At 39.5% G+C, this 19,683-nt stretch overlaps 1 protein-coding gene across 1 annotated transcript in view; it reads right to left on the bottom strand.

Moving 5' to 3' along the window:
* Window positions 1–19,104, bottom strand: part of LOC121879085 (hemicentin-2-like) — a 31,239-nt gene extending 12,135 nt beyond the window's left edge. Inside the window, exons 1-2 of the mRNA XM_042385586.1 lie at window positions 18,800–19,104; window positions 1,487–1,557 (exon numbers count right to left, since the gene is read on the bottom strand). Coding sequence (XP_042241520.1) covers window positions 1,487–1,556 — 70 coding nt within the window. The 5' untranslated portion in view covers window position 1,557; window positions 18,800–19,104. The remainder of the gene's footprint in view (window positions 1–1,486; window positions 1,558–18,799) is intronic.
* Between the last annotated feature and the right edge of the window lie 579 nt (window positions 19,105–19,683).

The raw sequence follows: 19,683 nt of genomic DNA, 5'->3' as shown, positions 1-19,683 counted from the left end.
AGAGAGAGAGAGAGAGAGAGAGAGAGAGAGAGAGAGAGAGAGAGAGAGAGAGAGAGAGAGAGAGAGAGAGAGAGAGAGAGAGAGAGAGAGAGAGAGAGAGAGAGAGAGAGAGAGAGAGAGAGAGAGAGAGAGAGAGAGAGAGAGAGAGAGAGAGAGAGAGAGAGAGAGAGAGAGAGAGAGAGAGAGAGAGAGAGAGAGACTCTGCCTTTTTTACCTGCCCCACATCGCCACCTCTCACCCGCCTCTCCCCGCTCCTCCCCACTACTCCCTCCCGTGTATTGATTGATCATTACCCCCGCCCCCGCCCCCCGCACCACTACCACTCCCTCTACTGCAACCATCAGCTCTACCTGTCAGCGAACACTCACACGCTAACTGATTTTACCACCTCAACTATACAAAAATTTATTTGTGACAATACAATACAAGTATATAAAATAGACAGACAGACAACAAAGAATTTTATGGCAATATAACATCGATAAAATATATGTCAGACACACACAGAACACCGTATATTGACCTCAGTACGACCTGAAATAAAATACAGGTAGGATAGAACAGCCCAAATAAAAGGTGTCTTCGACCCCCCGAGAAAAAGTAACAAAGATTCTCATGCTGTATGAAATTGGCTACAGAAAACTATATAAGTATGAGAGGAAATTACCAAACATAGTATAGTTCTGGGTGCAACTCAGTAAGTCTATACTTAAACCATTTAAATATTAAGCGAATCATATTTTCAGACCCCGGCTTGGTAAGAGAGAGATCTCCTGCCCCCACTTCAGTTGTACAAAATAAAGATACTGTAGTTCCACCGATTGATCATAAAACTCAATATTAATATATGGAGAGCCTTAAACTTTGAAGTTATTACTCAAAGAATATGAACAAAAAAAAATAAACCTTTGGGGAAGAAGACTCACAAACTTTAATTTTCAAGTTGTGAAAGAAAAGAGAGAAAAATTGGAAAGTTGTCTGGGGAGAAAAAAAAAGCCGGAAGTTAGGGAAGAAAGCTAGAGGTTCGAGAGTCCTCCACGACCACTCACCGTGGGCGTGGAGGATGAGACAGGGCAGGACATAAGGATGTAGGGAACTTACCGTGGGCGTGGAGGACGAGGCAGGGCAGGACATAAGGATGTAGGGAACTTACCGTGGGCGTGGAGGACGAGACAGGGAAGGACATAAGGATGTAGGCAGGGAAGGACATAAGGATGTAGGGAACTTACCGTGGGCGTGGAGGACGAGGCAGGGCAGGACATAAGGATGTAGGGAACTTACTGCAAGGGAGGACGAGGGGGCAGGGCAGGACATAAGGATGTAGGGAACTTACTGGCGTGGAGGGACGAGGCAGGCAGGACATAAGGATGTAGGGAACTTACCGTGGGCGTGGAGGACGAGACAGGGCAGGACATAAGGATGTAGGGAACTTACCGTGGGCGTGGAGGACGAGGCAGGGCAGGACATAAGGATGTAGGGCACTTACCGTGGGCGTGGAGGACGAGGCAGGGCAGGACGCACAGCAACAACAGCAGTGTGGTCGACGAGCTCCTCATCCTGTAGGTGGTGGAAGAGAGAACAATAATAACAATGTAATTAAGATATATAAGTGGACCCCCGCATTAGTTTTTTTTCCTATGTGCGCCTCAATTTGGTCAAGGATAGTGAAGTGGAGACAGTGAAGATTGTGTAGTGGATGTAGTGGATATAGTATGGATAGTGTAGTGGATATAGTGTTAGCTGATAGTGCAGTCACGGCTAGGGACTGCCTCTGCAAAGACAACCCCAAAGAAACATGTAAACAAGTAGGCAACCAACAACAATCAACCCCCACCCCCCCTCCCACACACACACAAACAAACAAACACTCCCTCTAATGACGGTACAAACACTAACAAACGCCCGAGACGTCAACACACGAGTGAGGTCTTGTTCATTACTGTGTCGACTGTCTGTAAACCCTGTCTTACTGTTGGTCGAGAGATGTACAGTACTTCACGTGTTGGTCGTGTGTGAGGGAGGGAGGGGGGAGATGGGGTACCGACTAGGAGAGAGAGAGAGAGAGAGAGAGAGAGAGAGAGAGAGAGAGAGAGAGAGAGAGAGAGAGATTGTGTGTGTATGTAAAAATAATACGGAAGGAGCCAGGTACGACGAATAAATGTTATTTTATAAATGAATGATAATTAATAAGGAAAAAATATTACCGTTATATTTTCCACATCAGTCCACCTCCCGTCTCAGGTACACATTAATGAGGGGTCGACCTTACTCCCCTCACCTTCACGACCAAACCACAACACCATCTATCACGGCGACCCACAAGTTCCCCCTCTATGTAATATATCACGTTATATTGGCCACCTCTCACCCACTCCCCCTCACCTGCCACCCAATCCCCCTCATCTGCCATCCACTGCCCCTACCTGTCACCCACTGCCCTCTACTCTTACAGGCCCCTCACCCTCTGCCCTTCATAACTACACCTTTCACCTTCACCCCCTTTCCCCTCACTATGACCACCCTTTTCCTCTCACCATCGCCCTCTTCCCCTCACCACCGCACTTGCCCTCATCACCGCACTTGCCCTCACCACCACCCTCTCCCCTAACCACCACCCTCTCCCCTCACCACCACCCTTTCCCCTCACCACCACCCTCTCCCCTCACCACCGCACTTGCCCTCACCACCACCCTCACCACCACCCCTCCCTCACCACCACACTTCCCTCACCACCACCTCTCCCTCACCACCACCCTCTCCTCACCACCACCCTCTCCTCACCACCACACCTCTCTCACCACCACCTCTTTCCTCACCACCACCCTCTCCTCACCACCACCTCCCTCACCACCACCTCCCTCACCACCACCCTCTCCCCTCACCACCACCCTCTCCCCTCACCACCACCTTCACCTCTTACACATCACAGGTGCCGCCCAACACCAAGTATTGATTAGTGTCGCCCCTAAGTAGTTAAGTCAGTGGTGTAAGAATGTCTCTCTCTATAGATTTCTCTCGTAATTCCCGGAACTTGCACGAAGAAGAAATTACAAGGTAAAATTCTATCGAAATGAAATATCACACGTGTCCATCTGTAGACTCAAGGTTACTTAATTAGAGAAATAAAGAACGAATTTGTCTTTTCCTTTCGATTTTTCATTATTATTTTTGAAGCAATATCAAAGCATGGGAGTGAGTCTTTCATATTGGGAAATAAAAGTTCCACCCTTTCATAACGTCTTTACTTCTGATCCCTGGAACGTCACTGATACTGGGGATACCATTTGGTATTAATTCTGATAATATTTCCTTGAAGTAATACAAATAACTACAGTATGAGGATTACGAATGAAAAAGATGATTTTATTCCACTAAAACTGACACCTCAACCCATCCTGTTGCGTACTATTTTATATCGATTCTATTTTGTCTTTATTATCGGAATCGTCATCGTTAAAGTCTGTGAGGGAATATTTGGTTAAAGTCTGTGAGGGAATATTTGGTTAAAGTCTGTGAGGGAATATTTGATCCAGTGTGGGGAGACATACACTCAGGCAGACTTAATTAGGATAGCAGGAGATGGGGGATATAATTTGTTCATGTATTCTTGTCGTTATTGGAACTTATTTATACAACCGTAAGGCCTGAGAATTTCATTACCATTTATTATGTGGAGTAAATGTATCGCCCACCCACCTGTTGCTGCCATTAAGAGCGAGAATATCAACCTTATGAACGAGCATGTGATTCCTTTCAACTAATAGTTATAGTCACTTCCATTATACATCCAATTAATAAGTAATTAATTCCATGTTACGAGTATATTGATCGTATAATGTATACCTAATGTCTATATACATTACCATAAAAACAAGGGGAGGTCTACTAATGACTTTGACAGTAGGAACTAAATACAGTACATATAAACATATATATGTAATCACTAATTTTCATAATTTATCGACGTTGAGCATAAAAATGTTTCCAGAATGGGTGGTACCTTGAGTCACTCATGATGAATGCCTCAATAATTGTGGAGTATGAATGATATTGAGTTCTCTGCCCCATCGAGTACGTAACTTCCCTTCCTGATATATCGCGGCAATTTATGACAAAAATACATCATATAATATCTTATAATATTATTCGATTATTGAAACTGTTAAGGCAGATTAATTGTGACAAGTTTGGGAGTTTAATCTTGAAACGAGCCAGTTAATATATGGTAAATCAATGACCTGGATAAAAGAGTTGTAATCTATTGGTTAATACGTACAGTGCTTGAGACTAGAATGCATATAAATATTTGTATTAACCAAACCTCCACAAGACTCTACTTACGCGTGTATGTACTAATATATATATATATATATATATATATATATATATATATATATATATATATATATATATATATATATATATATATATATATATATATATATATATATATATATATATATATATATATATAAAATCAAACTTCCCATTCCTTTATGTAACTTGTTCCATTCATCGTGTACGGAATGTTTTACTCACACACACACAAACACACTCACTAGATATCCAGTAGCTCCAGAAAACTCTCGTCAATGTTTGGTTCCCACCTGATGCAACTCAGGTTTCCCGGCTGTCAGGGACGTGACCTGATGATAAACACATAAAGCTGCCCCGGGCGGTAAACACTCCACCAACACCTACTTACTCCTGCCATGAGGAGCATGAACGAGAACCACAGACCATGAACCGTGGCTTAAACTTCCCCTGCAGCCTCTGAAGCTTTGTAATGAACCATCACCACTGACCTGAAGGTTGAGGAATAAAGATACAAAACCTTCACCTTGAACCATGAACCTTTGGCTCGAAAACTTCACAAGGTAACCACGACTGCTTCAACATGAGATCTGTCCTAGTACTCAAGGAAGGTGTTCATGAGCTATTCTACATGAAGCATCAGACTCAGACCAAGATTAGCAGAACGTATCACGGTACCTTAAAGCCAATGGCCGTGATGCCAGTTTTATGATTGTTGACCTTGAAACGAACAACCCATAAACACACATTCCATATAACGTTTGATAAAACTCTCTCTCTCCTAGTCGGTACCCCATCTCCCCCCTCCCTCCCTCACACACGACCAACACGTGAAGTACTGTACATCTCTCGACCAACAGTAAGACAGGGTTTACAGACAGTCGACACAGTAATAAACAAGACCTCACTCGTGTGTTGACGTCTCGGGCGTTTGTTAGTGTTTGTACCGGCACTAGAGGGAGTGTTTGTTTGTTTGTGTGTGTGGGAGGGGGGGGTGGGGGTTGATTGTTGTCGGTTGCCTATTTGTTTACATGTTTCTTTGGGGTTGTCTTTGCAGAGGCAGTCCCTAACCGTGACTGCACTATCAGCTAACACTATATCCACTGCACTATCTACACTACAGCCACTACATAATCTTCACTGTCTCCACTTCACTATCCTTGACTGATATGAGACGCACATAGAAAAAATAACTAATGCGGGGGTCCACATATACCTGGATCACGCGCACCTACAGTGATTTACTTGCATATATATATATATATATATATATATATATATATATATATATATATATATATATATATATATATATATATATATATATATATATATATATATATATATATATATATATATATATATATATATATATATATATATATATATATATATATATATATATATATATATATATATATGTATATATATTTGCAAGTATCTACTAAGTCGTTCCCGAATGAAGAATAAGTTAATTAAGTGAAGAAAGGTAACCGCCCAGCTCTCTTATGTAAGATTCTACCGTCGACGACCCAACACCTATGTTGGACACATTTGCAAGAAAGATTTTGTGTGCTTCCTTCGCCCTGAGGCAAAAGTGCAGCAGATGTCTTTATTTCGTTAAAAAAAAATAAAAAAATAAGAAACAAAAATAGTTGAATTTCAAAGCAGGAACCTTCAAACGCTGCTCTTGTGGCGTTGCAGACAACAGGACTTGATAAAAGGAAGAAGCTGAATAGAGACTAGACTAAAGTAAGACAATAAACTTGTGGGAGGTACCGTGTCTTCCCTGGCTGGAAAGGTGTGAGGGATCTTTACTGGCAACTGTTGTCTTCACCACAAGTCTAAGACAATGGATGAAAAATGAAACTGTACGAAGACGTTTTTTAACTAGACATTTTATTGCACACATATGTTTTACGGTTAATAGATTATAAATGGAACTTTTCCTAACCGCGCCTTTTGGTTTAAGATCGTAGACTAGTTTTTTCAACAAACCTAAAGTATCTTAGGTTATGGTAGGTTCGGTTAGGTTAGTTAAAACGAAAGATTAACTTACGATATATAATACAAAAAAATAGTGGTTATAACGGAAAAGTACCTAATAAATAAATCTCTGAACATGGTGGAATTAAGGATCAGCTTTCAATATTCGTTACTGTTGTCTAGCTAGGAGTGATATCCGTTAGCAGTGGGATGTTCTAATGAAATATTCCGAGGTCGATGGAAGTATATTGAGCCAGATTGTTAAGTTTTCGGACGACACGAAGATATTTGGGAAGGTAACAAGTCAAGACGACGTCGCAACCATCCAGAAGAATCTTCATGAGCTGCTCATGACTGTAATCACAACTATTCTGTTAATAACACGTTACTGGACACTGTCGATAAGAAAAAGTCTTGGCGTTGTGATAGATCAGTCACTGAAGGCGGTGCAACAGTGAAAAATGCAAACCGAGGTTTAGGAATTATAAGGCGTACCTTCGAATGTAAAAATATGAAAATGTTTCTGTAGTTTTATATGTCTCCTGAACGTCCCCAACTGGCATGGAAACCTTACCTCCAGGAAGACCTAACATCCCTATAAAAGATGCAACATATAACGGCTAAGATGAATCTGAAAATATTTGATCTCGATAATCTAAGTAAACTGAGAGTCTAAGGACTGACAATACTTCAGTCAAGACACAACAGTGCAGACCTCATACAAACATGAACGATCTTGAAAGTGATGAAAAAATGTGAGCCCCGACCATTTTGTGTGATGTCAAGCACCACCAACACTAGGGAGATAACTTCAAGGTTGCCAAGTTAGGTTGCCAAGTTATTATGCAGAACGAATATAAGGAAATACTTCTTCACACAGAAGGTGGAAGACCAATGGAAAAGAGTACCTGCCAGGTCAAGCTGTGGAATCGAGAACAGTATTGGGCTTCAAAATAGCACAAGACAAGACTATTAAGAACAAGGAGGGATCCTACACAGGCCACTGACCTTCTCACGGCATGGTCACCTCTAGTTTGGGTGGCCATTGGTTAGATAACGTAGGTGAAATAAGGTAAATACTAATGGAAAAAACACCTCTAATAATTTTCCCCTTTCTTATACATACCGGTATAATTATTTAACTGTACGTAATTTTTTTTTCAGGCAATTTAAAAAAAAAAAAAAATACTCTCGTATTGTTGTTTTACAATGTCGTTACTGCCCTTCAACAAGTAAGGTCTTTAAGCGCGTGAATAATTTAGCAATTACACAGTCCATCAACAATTATGAATTACGAGATACAACTCTTTTATCTATTATAATTTCTCCTATAGTTTCATCAATTTATAATTAATGTCCTTGTTTATTATCGTCGAGTGTGTGTGTATATTTTGTTATTTTTCTAACACTTTAAATTTACTGTTGATGCATTTTTGTTTTATTTTACTCTTCAGAACTATAAGTATTATTACCGTTTATTTTTCTTTGACAGACATTCTTTATATATTTTTCTTTACACTTGAGGTCCCTTGGTGCTGACTGTCCCGTAATTACCCTTACACTATACCTCAAGTACATCTAGTTACTTAAGTCCATAATATCCATTTTTACAATAACATTAAATGTTCTGAGGATTACCAATATAGAGATTTTGTTTTAGTTATATTTCATTTAAATTTCCTTCAAAATAAACCCGAACACGTAATGTTTTACTCGAAATATTGAAAACAATTACAATGATTAATAGAAAATAAATTTAACAGGGAGACTTTGAAAAACAAGACGAGCAAGACAATTTAATGTCTGTCATGCAGGTGAAATTGTACCCACACACACACACACACACACACACACACACACACACACACACACACACACACACACACACACACACACACACACACACACACACACACACACACACACACACACACACACACACACACACACACACACACACACACACACACACACACACGACAAGGATCTTCTCGGTGGGGGTCTTATTGTTTTCTGTTTGGGCACGACGACTGGCTGATGGTGCGTTTTGAAGTTTTCTTTAATTATTTTCTTGGTTTTGTTGCTAAGAGATATATATACAGTATATATAAGTTAACTGTCAGAGAAGTTATCAATTTTTTTTAGGGCAAAATGAATTAGTTAAGGATGTTTATTAATGCATCACCTTATGTGTTTGGTACACAAGTAGTTAGCATGGCCGGTACTGCACTCGACCGCCTTCACTTCCCCAATTGTAAAGTTAGGTGCCCATTTATAAAGGATTGGATTCTATATGGGTTGTGGATGTTAAGAAATAACAGTGGTTAAGAAAATAGTTACTGTTTCTCCCATCTGTAAATAACTTGGTGATACTGATAACAATTGGGTGAAATTCTCATTTATTGGTGAACATCTACCCTACATATGTTTGTTTCTCAGCCTCCTTATCCATCCCCTAAGGTCACCATTATATCTATTACTGAGTTGTATAATACCGCTATAACCTTTATAAACCATCAACTGGTTAGTAATAATCACTCCAGACTCGAGTCTTCTGCGAGGTAGTCACTCACTCACTCACTCCCTAAGCTGATGGTGTTCTCCAATGAATTTTCCTCAGTTTTCTGTTTTCCCTCACAACCTGGACAAACTACATTGGGATTTACTGACTTGCCGTGGTGAGGCTTGATGAATGCCTGGTGGTATTCGCCAGGCAATCCAAGATGTTAGGCTGACCCTAGGCAGCTGTGGACCCAGGTTTGTTGTTGTCACTCCCACACGCCCTCAATAAAACGTTAATTCAACTTTACCGATCTTGTGTTTGTCTCACGGATTTTATGGATATGGAATTGTTATAGTGGATGTTATATAAAGAGAAGTTAGTGCGTGTGTGTGGGTAATAGGGTCCCTCGGTACCCTTTCACTCACACTCTACGCTCCAGGTGGAGTGTGGAACGGTAATATATTTTCTAGGAAATACTCAGTGTAATTCTAGCTTAATTTACTTTAATATTACATGCATTAATTCTCAATACGGTCTTCAAGTGTTTTGTAAAATTTTCGCAATCGAAACCTCTCAAATGGTTAAATTTCAACTGTCCACACACACACACACACACACACACACACACACACACACACACACACACACACACACACACACACACACACACACACATATATATATATATATATATATATATATATATATATATATATATATATATATATATATATATAGTTACAGAGTTACACCACAGTTCATGGCTTAGCTATTATATCCAGAACTACATCAGTAAACACATGCTATTCTGGTTTGCAGGTACACTGTAGATGAGCTGGAGGCGACGGATATGATCGGTTCTGTAAGCACGGGGGGGACTAGACCTTAGAAAGTGATAATGGTGTCTGTCAGAGAAAACCCACAGCCTATGAAAGTGAAGCCGCTGACCTCATCAAAGGTTCTTAAATATCCTGGTGGAAGGAAAACACTGTAGGGACGTCAAGATGGAGGTACAATTTAGACTGTGGGATGGAAATGCCGTCACCTGGGCAAGGATTAGCTTCATTAACGTACTTTAAATGGACGTCAGGGTTTTTTAATTTTTAGATGACCAATTTTCCTTGTATATATCGACTGCTACCTGAGATATGAACTAAAGTGAGGAAGAATGACATCAGAAGGCAGGACAAATGAGGCTATCAGAAAGGAGGGTAGAGTGAGGAACAACAAGTGAGGTCTGGAGAGAGAGTGCGGTCTGATGGAGTTTTCTTGATGGTAAAATCTAGAGGAACTCGTAGGTTGGGCCTGTCAGAGGCTTCCAAACTAATCGAACATTACCTATAGTGAATTGCACGGACTCTTGATGCAATTGATCTCTTACTTAAGAGGAGATTATACGGAGTGATTATGTGTGATTCCTCTCTGCCCTCCAGGTGACCCTCCGCCAAAGCCTAAGATCAACCAACATATAACACGGCTCTTGGCCTTAGCTCGTGATGTTGCAATTCAGTTTCCATCTCATGTTGGTTTAGTATACATTGATATTATTGACTCTCTACTGTAGTCTAACTCTCCCTGATGCTGGACCTGTAGTACACCCTTCCTCTTGTACTACTGATAGAGAATATGTTCTGCTGCTTTTTTCCTACAGCCTATCGAAGGACTACGGAAAGGTGTGGTAGCCTGTCCATCCTACAGTATGATCAGTTTCTTCCCTTGCCCTATAAGTATCGCCACGTGGACTTATGGTTCATAGTAATATTGTTAAAACTTGCATTAGAATGGATACAGACCTTTCTGGCAAGTGTCTGAGGCGGGGGTTCCTGTAAACTGTGTAACAGTCCCACACCTAATACTCTTCAACACTATGGCATCGACTGTTTATCTGTCAGGGACCTGCCTTTATTTAGATGTACTTCTGTACGCTTTCCACACTTTAGTAAATGGTGAATGAAGTTGTCTTGTTCTCTTGTTCTACCTTTATATTGTAGTTGATCACACGTGTCTTACTAACGTTCTGCGTAAGCGTAATTAAGAAGAAAGTAATATATATATATATATATATATATATATATATATATATATATATATATATATATATATATATAGAGAGAGAAAATTACTGGCCATGGAATGAGGATGGTGACATTATTGCAACAAACTTAATATAATAGAAATAGCCTTTGGTACCGCGCCGTGACGTCTGTGTAGTTGGTATTGAAACCCACCACGGATGGCGCCACTTGCTGCGTCGGCCGCTACTGCTTCATCAAGTCCAGAGCCACACCACAGCAATTTTTTACAAGCAGTCTGTTTTCTCTCTCTGTCTCTCGGACAACACTGTCGTTTCTTGATATTTTTACTCTCCAATTTAATAATTATATTAAAATGAATAATACGTTAATATATTTTACCACTTTTCCGCATCAAACTTCAATAGATGGTTCTTGCCACAAGAGGATAGGGTGGCACCATTCACGACCCAGAGGTGGGATATTGGAATACTCACTGACATCAGTTTTAAATACACAACTCCTCTGAGTCAGGGTCAGTTTTCTTATCCTGTGTTCCTATTATAAAACTGCAAATGTTTCACAAATATTGAGGTTACGAGGCGTATAAGTACTATGTGTAAATCAACTTTGATACTGGTATCGTAGGGGGTTTATCATACTACTGATATCGTGAGGGATTTATCATACTACTGGTATCGTAAGGTTTATCGTACTGGTATCGTAAGGTTTTATCATACAACTGGTATCGTAAGGTATTTATCGTACTGGTATCGTAAGGGATTTATCATACTACTGGTATCGTAAGGGATTTATCATACAGGTATCGCAAAGGATTTATCATACAACTGGTATCGTAAGGGATTTATCATACTACTGGTATCGTAAGGTTATCATACTACTGGTATCGTAAGGGATTTATCAAACTACTGGTATCGTAAAGGATTTATCATACTACTGGTATCGTAAGGATTTATCATACTACTGTGGTTATACTCAGATATATAGTGTATACTTAAACAGATACAAAGGATATAGGTTTCTGTATCTGTAAAGTTTATATAAATATGTAATGGTACTGATATATGTGAATAAGAGATCTGGATATTCACGTACGGTCTTTCAAGGTTTGTAAATGAACGAAATTCCGTGACAGTGAATCTTCAAGCGAAAAATTAATGAATGAAACTGTAATAACAACGCCGTCGGGATCGTTCATTGTGCATAGTATAATATTACTTAGTCTTTGTGTTATTCTTCCGTTACATGAACTCTCAAAAAAAATCGTCATTATTCCAAAACACAAAAATATAGTAAAGTATTCGATGTTTTACTGTGCTGTACATGTTTCCTGTATAAATAATCTATTGTTACAATACTTTCACCACACGAGTTTGAATTGCAATGACTTGTGTAATATTTCTAAGTTCATTGTGTTTTGGTGGCCAGTGGTATTTTGAATCATTTCCTTGAATTAATCGTCATTTATTATTATTATTATTATTATTATATTAATTTAATTTATCATTAGATTCCGAAACACTACTCATAAAACGTTGGTGGTCATTATGCCAGTTCAAAATTACACCAATGTAATCAATTCAGTTTCACATCGCTTAATTTACGTCCGAACTCATGAATATAAATTTTATGTTGGTGCACCACTCGCCAAGAATAACAACTTAATTGCTCTGCTACACCCCCAGCATCACCAATCATCTAATTAGCTCAATTTCAGGGTATGGCAGCTACTTAAATTTCACAGTCCAGGCCGCGTTGATCAGGTTTTAATTTGGCGCTGGTGCCAGTGAGTTCACCCCTGCCCCTCATCTACCCCCACCGCTACCTACCTTCCCTCCCCCAGCCACCCTCCGTCCTACCTACCTTCCCTCCTACCTTCCCCTCCCTCCCTCCCTCCTCCTCCCTCCTACCTTCCCTCCTACCTACCTTCCCTCCTACCTTCCCTCCTACCTATCTTCCCCTCCCTCCCTCCTACCTACCTTCCCTCCTACCTTCCCTCCTACCTCTCCTCCTTTTTACCTACCTTCTCCTAACTTATTCTTCCTTAATCTTTCTCCCAACCTACCTAGCTACACCTTCTCCATTCTTAACCTCCTCCCTCTTTATTACCTGACCTTCTGATGTCCTCCTACCCATCTATTTTTCCCTCTTCCTTATTTGTCCCCACTTTCTCTCTCCCTTTTTCCCATTCCCTCCTCCAGACTCACCTTTTCTCCTTACCAACCTCTACGTCTTCCTTACCCTCCTCTCCTTCCTTTATCATCCTTGTTAACAAATAAATAAAGATATCGGAACTATTTTTATGGGGTTAATAATGTAAATACTTTGAAATGAAATTATTGTAAATAATAAAGCAAAATTATGAATACGACTTTTGAAGATATTTCAGTTCGACGGTACATACTGTTTACCCAGCCTGGCATCAAACAACTTATAAAACATGCTATCCTGCCCACGGCCGTACACTCTCCTCCCCGGATGTTTTGGTTGTGTGTGTGTGTGTGTGTGTGTGTGTGTGTGTGTGTGTGTGTGTGTGAGAAAGCTTAAAGATATAATGAATCTTTCATACCGTACGTGCATAAGAACAATTAGGCTTATTTCAAGAAAACCCAATTTAAGACAAGATTGATGATCCCCACGATTCTGTTTCAGTTAATAATATTATGTTCTACGATATAACTTTTGTATGTAACTATGATACATGTCTAAACTAGATCTTTCCATGACATATACAGCCAGACACACTTTGCCAGTCTGTAAATAAATCCTAGTTTGAGCTGTTGTATACGGGTTAGTTACTTTCCGTGGCTGGGTGTTGCTAATATATGAAAGTTCCTCATTACCAGTGACTGTGTGTGTGTGAGGTACATGGATCAAGGCATCAGTAGTGGTTTTGTGTGATCCTCGGCGTCACTTAGTCTTGTGAGGTATAAGACGGCAGAAATATAAACGATAAATATACAACATTGACCAAGTCCTGACAACCCACATGTACTGCATAAATCAATGTGTGTAGATGATAAAGATGTAACTATGAGTAAACATGTGTTGTCTTAACCTTTTATCGTTATTTACTGCCCTTGTAATCCTTCTCCTGAATTATTTCTTGTCTCTGAGGGATGTTTATACAAGAATGTGAGAGGAGTACTGATAATAGATTTAAAACTACGTAAGTTATCGAAATGGGAACAACCTAAGAGTGAATAAAAATCTATATATACAATATATACCCACGTCGGAGGAGTAGTCTTGGTTAATTTCTTACGTGCTTTCCTAACAAACTTGCTGCTGTCAGGCATAATGTTGAAGTTATCACAACAGTTTCAGTGTTAGAGTTATCTTATAGTTCACCTTAAATTTCATTCCCCCACTGCCAGACGTATCTTACTAATTTCTCACCGGTTTTTCAATTCATTGCTGACAGATGTATTTGTAAATATTTTCTTCCTTGACTTTCTCTTCCTCGCTGCCTCACGTATGTTGATGTTTTCTTCCTTGACTTTGTCTTCCTTGCTGCCTCACGTATGTTGATGTTTTCTTCCTTGACTTTCTCTTCCTCGCTGCCTCACATATGTTGATGTTTCTCTTCCTTGCTGCCTCACATATGTTCATGTTTTCTTCCTTGATTTTCTCTTCCTCGCTGCCTCACATATGTTGATGTTTCTCTTCCTTGCTGCCTCACGTATGTTGATGTTTTCTTCCTTGACTTTCTCTTCCTCGCTGCCTCACGTATGTTGATATTTTCTTCCTTGTCTTTCTTCTTAATCTTTTTTTTTTACATCTTCGCCTGCAGACGCATCTTAAAGATTTTACACTGAAGCTTCACTACCTTGCCGGCAGATGCTTATTCAAAACTCCACCCTAAAGTTTCCAAGTTGCTTACATTTTCAGCGTTATTATTATTATTATTATTATTATTATTATTATTATTATTATTATTATTATTATTATAATTATTATATCGATACCGTATATGATTATTACCATTACTATATACTATTATCATTAATAATATTACTATTTATTAAACATAAGTGTTCTGCCACAAGCACGTTTTAGTATTCATCCCTGTGGTAAATCTCCAGGCAGGCCGGGTGCATATTTTAAACTTCCAAGTCCACACTATGACGCAATTTTAACTTTTATAAAATGATGTTAGACCTTCCATACAGCTGTACGCTATAACTTTGCAGCAAAAATTACCATCACAGCTTAAATTATTTGCGTGAGACGATCGCCTTTACAAATTATAAAAACAAACGAGTGTACTAATTCTGTGTTGTACTTTTAACACGCAAATGTTTAATAGCAATTCATAATTTTTAACAGCAGTAAGAACTTCCTGCGTGGGTGTTTAAATAAAAGACATGTTTGAACGTTCAGTTATGTATTATACCTTGCGAGTTTACAGGGGCACAGTGTAAGACGTTTGGTAGCTGAGATCCTTACCCTGATAGGTTTCCAGTCATAATAAACTCAAAATTATAGGATTAGAACCAATTCCTAATGGGCCGTAGTCCCAAGGAGCCCAAATATTAGTATTTCCCTACTTAGTAGACCCAATCCTAATGGTCAGATGAGTTAGGTCAGGTTAGCGATAGCGTCTATTATGATAAAGATCCACTTGATTCACTACCAGTTTTTGACATAGGAGTTGTATTAACTTTCCTCCTGCCACACGCGTGACTCAGGTTCAGTATCGGACATTCGATGAGTTTGACAGATATCAGTTAACATTACACAGCATTAACAGTTACGTGGTTCCCCGTGTCCAGCGCCCCGTTGACCCACCCGTCCACCCTCATGGTAATACTCACGCTCTGCGACGAATTTCCAAACCGCTAAATTCATTTCCAAATCAATTTCCAGCAATCTCGTCAGGTTTGGATGAAAGTTTTGCTGATTGGATTGTGCACAGTTCCGTGTTCCGCAAAACAACGTCGGAGAGATTCATGTATATTTCAAAAGTCCCGGAGAGAGAAACACACACACAGTCAAACAACCAAAATAAAAACAACACAGAAAGACTTAAATATAAACACCGTGGTCAAGATATATGCTAAAGTTTGATCAATATCATTTATATTCACAAACACAAGCCAGTCAGAAGTTGATCCCGTGGTTGTCATAGTGCAGACTGTTATTAGAATAAGTGGGATTCCCATGTGGTCCTGTCTGCCAAGTGTGTGCACGCTGCGCTCTACTTCTGTGCCTTCACGTCCACAGATAAAACTCCCCTTGTAAAATACTGTATATCAGATATCCTCCTCCTGTCCATAATTGTAAGTCTAACACCCTGTTTTTGTATTAAAGGTCACAACACCGTGTACTACTGTAGAGCTTAAAAGTCACCATCCTGTTGTGCGTTAAAGGTCTAAATCCTAAACTGTATTTGTAAATCTACCCCTCATCCCGACCACCATTAACAGATTAAACAAGGTAAATAGCAACGATCTAGGATGTTCATTCTGGTTAAGGATTCTCTTTATTCTTCCAAGCCTCTGATCCTGTTACTAGAGTGAAGGTCCTTTAGTGAACTTTATGATAACACTCTACCTGTGAGTCTACTTGTGTTAGTAAAGCCACGGTCCAAAGTCTTATGGACCCGCTGCCCTTGCCACTTTAGACCCAAACCTTCCGTATATCAAAGTGATTTATCCCAACGCAAAATTTGTCGACATCTCTTATAAAAGGTCTTGAGTGAGCCAGACCCCTAGTAGACTCAACACTGTATGAAGTGGCTATATATTCCATTAAACCATTTAATTATTAGGATATATGAAAAAACAATGTTGTGGAGTAATGTGCAAAGGTAGACATACCTCTACACCTGTACCCGTGAAACAGAACAAACTCCGTAGCTACCGTGAGATATAATTACACTTGACCCTCTGTAACGACCAAGGTACTGCCATTATATTGAATATTCTATGAAATGTGACTCTAGTAACCCAAATGTTGTAGTTAACGTCACGTGTTGGCAGACCATCGGCCAAACTTCGACGAAGCTATATAATATTTCCCGCAAACTTAGGTCTTTACCAGTACTATAAAAAGGTGCTCAATAACTACAGCGATTCTTGAAAACTGGACGAAGAGTTTGACAATCTCCTCCTTCAGGTACACTACGGTACAAGAGTGTCTTAACAACTGTGCCCCAATGAAGGTAACTCAACCCCAGATGACACCATAAGCTGGATTTTAGACATTATCATAAAATATCTCAAAACAATCTATTTTATTATTCATGTTTTATCATAAGCTGGGTGTAGAAATTCTATTTTTTTTTGTCTCGGCATAAACCGGATCTGTAACCATAAACGAGAAGAAAGAGACAATATTCACCTTACATTCTCAACCCAACACTACCAGCCTCACCCCCCCCCCCAATCTCCTCCAGTTTCTAGACGAGAAAAAAGATACAACACTTACAAACGTCGGTCCAGCACAGTTTAGACAGCTGGAAACTTCCACACGACTTTCCCCGGGCACTATATTGCGTCATCAGCGAGGTAACTTGTGGCCAGCGACCGTTTTGTCTTTAGCCTCAAGTGACATCGTAATACCCCTTATATTTCTCTAGCTTTGTGAGCATCAACGTTCTAATAATGTCGGCTTCCCATGAATTGTTTTTTTTTTCGGGAATATATTCTTCCAGGGGCGAAAATCGTTATGCAAGAACATATGCATATTTATTAATTTATCCTTCCTTCGCTGGAGCGGTATATATTTACTTTTATTTGAGCGTAAAATAATAATAATTCTTTTATTTTATCACCTGAAGTAGCGTATATTTTTATTTTATCTCTTATTGTTTAATTGATTTCTTCTGATGTTTGTTGTTGTTTGTTCTTGCTATCTAATAAGGACTCTTAACTTCCTCATTATAGTTTGTAATTTATTGTGGAAACCTTACTGATATAAGTGTGCGCCCAACAAACACACACACACAAGAAATACAGAAGACTTTTAAAGCACATAATTGTACCATTACACGCCTCTGCTCACACACATGTGCGCATACCCAGACAGACAAAACCACACGCATATGTACACACACAGACACAGACACACACACACACACCTGTTCTGAATATCACTAGGACCACCTACCTCAAGACGCGACTTTATAACACTGGTTGATCGATTTACTTCTGGATAAAGAGGTTCCGCAGAGACCAGTGGAATCCAGGAACAAATCAAAGAGAGGTGAGGCGCCTTGGCTAATCCCCGGTTTGTTTAGGTTAGGTTAGAGTAGATTAGGTTAGATGAGGTTAGATTAGATTAGGTTAGATAGGTAGGTTAGATTAGGTTAGGTTAGATTAGATTAGGTTAGGTTAGGCCCCGATCCAAAGGTTAATAATATCTAGGTCGGAATTAGTTAGTTTCCAAGTATTAGTAATAAGGTTCGGAGGCCAAGGTTATTTAATACCCATGATGGAGAGTTCTGTTAGGTTACTGGACCGGTAATTAGTACTGACCAGGTATAATGAATTACCTGCCTGTGGATAACACTGACCACACCACATATGGGTGCCTATGTTCCCACTCACTAAGTTATCACCTTAAGAATATATACAAACTCTACAACACCTTACGTGCTCCTGGCTGGCCCTCCCAAAATTGCAGTAATCTACGACAATTTGGTTTTATTATGTTAAAATTATATTCTGGATAAATAACACACTCTGCGCTCACTATCAATATGTAATGACGGTACTGTACATCCAAGCTCTATTTGTTTACCTTCATCTTTAACAACAAAAGAACCCTGTTGTCTTGAGTAAAAACTGACATAGTGTTTTGTATTTAAAAGACGTTCCCTATTGACACGTTCACCCATTATAACAACCCATATTAAGATCTAAGCTTTGACTGATATAATATATTTCACTATAAACTTGTTCCAAAATATCTTAAGTACTTCAAGCTATATAAAGTAGGTTTGCTTTGATTAATTTACCTGATACTGTAAACTCTGATCTTCTCGAACCGGTAGTGCTGAGGTGTAAGACTAGTTCCCTGTCACTGTACTCCACTATACCACATTTTTAAGTTGATAAGCCATTCTTAAGTTCATTTCGAAAGTTTTCCTTATTTTCTCAGTGGAAAAGTTTCTATCACTTTCCTGATCAAGATAAACAGTAAACTAACAACCAAGAATTTAAGTATAAATTTTCAGGATAACTTTATTAGAGGTTGTGCCACTTGCACTATGGTATAGTTCAGTATCACCCGAACAACGGAGTATGACCTTCCACTCGATACCTCAACGTAACACTGCTGGGCCTGGGTGTCTCTTCTAGACCTGGCGAGGTTACCGCGCTGCCGGCACCTTCCGCGCAGTTATCATACCTTGCAGATTTCTCCTGCCAGACTAGGTCCGCGACAATTAAATGTACGGTATAAGGTTATCTGTCATCAGTATGATACCCTTAATGAGGTGAAGTATAAGAGTAATTTATAATTTAATATAATATTATTTAGCACACCAAAGATACCACACTGGACAATGTGCCTTTTGTATAGTGGTATTCCTGTTGTTTATGTTAATGCGGCAGAGACTACGGAGAATCAATCAAACAAACATTATATCCACTTTTGGAGCAGCAATAACATCTGTCAAGTGCTATTGTAGACGCCTGAGAAGTGGTGAACCTCTTTGGGGCTGTGACCATCAGGTCTTGTGCCATGCTGGACCCTCTCTCTTCCCTCAACAGCGTATTATAGTAGATTGCGTTTGACTCAAAACATGTTTTTCTTGCGGCTTAGAAGTATGAAATCGAATTTGGTGTCAACAACCTGTCATCGTGATGGGTGACTGACATTATAACTGTCAACGCGTAA

This window comes from Homarus americanus, unplaced genomic scaffold (assembly GCF_018991925.1).
Source record: "Homarus americanus isolate GMGI-L3 unplaced genomic scaffold, GMGI_Hamer_2.0 scaffold4060, whole genome shotgun sequence".
Classification (NCBI taxonomy): domain Eukaryota; kingdom Metazoa; phylum Arthropoda; class Malacostraca; order Decapoda; family Nephropidae; genus Homarus; species Homarus americanus.
The sequence above is the reverse complement of the archived record's forward strand: the minus strand, read 5'-3'. Positions and strand labels throughout refer to the sequence as shown.